At 43.7% G+C, this 2229-nt stretch overlaps 1 protein-coding gene across 1 annotated transcript in view; it reads left to right on the top strand.

The window, feature by feature from the left end:
- The window catches only part of REEP5 (receptor accessory protein 5), a 41310-nt gene that overhangs the window by 1465 nt on the left and 37616 nt on the right, over positions 1-2229 (top strand). Inside the window, exons 2-3 of the mRNA XM_008568187.1 lie at positions 13-237; positions 369-462. Coding sequence (XP_008566409.1) covers positions 13-237; positions 369-462 — 319 coding nt within the window. The remainder of the gene's footprint in view (positions 1-12; positions 238-368; positions 463-2229) is intronic.

Genomic DNA, 2229 nt, shown 5'->3' with positions numbered 1-2229 from the left:
GCCCTGCTGGAGGGCGTGTGGGCGCGGTGGCGGAGGTACCCGGTTCTACCGAGACCCTCGGTGGGCCTCGGAGAAAGGACAGGTGCGGGAATCCGGGCCCATCCAGCCCCTTCCCCGGCTGGGGCGCGGTCTGGCGGGACCCCCGCGGGAGCGAGAAAAGGCCCAAAGGTGGGGGCTGCGCACTATCCCCAGGCCCGAGGCAGAGCCCCGCGGAGGCGCAGGCCCAACCTTCGTGTGGTGCGTTTTTCTCGCTCCTTTAATCGAGTCGGGAGGAAAAAGCCGAGAACAGGCCCGGCCTCGCGGTGTGGGCGGGGGCTGTCCCGCTGGAGCGCCTCTTGGATCACCCGACCCACCTCTCGTGTCTGCAGGTGTCATCGGGCTGGTGGCCTTGTACCTGGTGTTCGGTTATGGAGCGTCTCTCCTCTGCAACCTGATAGGATTTGGCTACCCAGCCTACGTCTCGTAAGTGGCTCAGCCTGCAACGGTCCATTGCCCTTCGTTCCCCTCTTCCCATCCAGGGCTGCTGTAGTATGCTAGTGTATCCCCACTTCCTGGGAGAGAAGTAAGCACCAGACGTAGTACTGACTGCTTAGGATTACTCATTTTGGAACCTTAACGTGATCCCTGATCTCCTGACTGCCTGGTGGAAAGGTATTTTTCATGGATGCACAAATGGGAAAGTGACCACTCCTTTATGGGTGGGGAAATCTCAACAGGTACAGGGAGCTGATTGTCTTCCTAGTAATTATTGTAAAGGGTATTTCACCATATGTTTATGTATGTAGGCAGTGAAACCCCATTTATTAGGACTTCTTTAATTCAGAATTATGTTAATTTAGACACGGGAGAATTTTGTTTTGATTTTCAAAAAGCCCAATTATTACAGGCAAACTTGGGAAATGCTTACCCTAGTATAAAAACAAAAACAAGCCTTATAAAATGCATCCGTAATATAGCTCGTTGGCTCTGTAAGTAATTCATTTATATAATTAAACTACATTTAAAATGAATCTTATAAGATTAGAATCCGAATTTATTACTAGTTGAGGTTTTTATTCTAGTGTGCTTATTTTTAAAATATTCTATAATTTTATTTTTCCATTTGTTCAAATAGGCATTATTCCTCTTCACAAGTGAATTTTGTTTTACTCTACAGCTCTTCCCTAGAAAGGCAATGAGTTTTGCTTTCATTCTGTTGGTCTCTGCAACTTTCCTCAACTATAGGAATAAAAATAAAAGAAGGAAAAGTTTTCAGCTGGTAGGCTAATAACACGGATACCACATTATTACACCTCAGGTCTATCAGTGGTCAGGCTAGAATTTAATATATGACTGGAAGGGAGGAAACTCGTTTTAGAAGAAGTTCTGATTTGAACAATTAAATTGCAATTACACAAGTAGTCTTTACTGTGTTAGTCTGGTACAGACACTTAGTCATACTCCAGAAAGTCTATCTACATAAAGGACACTGCTTGCTTATGAAATTGGAGATCCTCAGTCTTCAAGTTCAGAAGAGCTTTTCCCCTCTCCAGCATCCCCTGCTAAAGCACCCATCCAGGTTTTATGTGTATACCAAAAGATCCCAAAGACAGAGTAGGAAAACTGGTTTGGCTTTCAGACAAATGAGAAAAGTATAAGAATAGCAGTTTTCCATTAAATTTAATGTATTGATAGATGCTGTATAGAAAATTTGTAGGCAACCTTGATTCAAAATTTCTTACACATCACTGTGTCTGTGATAACAAAATAACCTAGCAGTACACACCTTTACTTTTCTTCTTTGTGTATTTTATTTGCAGTTATTTTAAAAAGAAATATTTTGAGGCATTTTTCAGGCTCGTGCTTTAGATTTTATTGATCACATTAGGATAAATCTTGGGTAATAGTTTAGTAACTGCCTAGCTGCTTGATATTGAATCAGCAAGGAATATGGATTTTTAAAAATATCAGCATAAAAACCTTTTTTTGTACATCAGTGCCATTTGGTACATAATCATGTGAGAGACACAGCCTTCTCTGTTAGTCTGATTAGATTATCTGTGTAAGCTTTAGAAAAGTTAAAAATCTGTTTCTAGTTGTATATGTATGTCCATGTATGTGTGGAAGTGCTTGTGACTGGAGATGGGGATAGAACTAGAGTGTGGGGCCGGCCCGGTGGCGCACTGCTACAGTGCGCTGCTTGGGAGTGAGGCGGCGCTCCCGCCGAGGGGTCGGATCCCACATACAGAC

Source organism: Galeopterus variegatus, unplaced genomic scaffold (genome assembly GCF_000696425.1).
Source record: "Galeopterus variegatus unplaced genomic scaffold, G_variegatus-3.0.2 Scaffold385, whole genome shotgun sequence".
NCBI classification, from domain to species: domain Eukaryota; kingdom Metazoa; phylum Chordata; class Mammalia; order Dermoptera; family Cynocephalidae; genus Galeopterus; species Galeopterus variegatus.
Note: the sequence above shows the minus strand (reverse complement) of the source record. Positions and strands in the feature narration are given on the sequence as shown.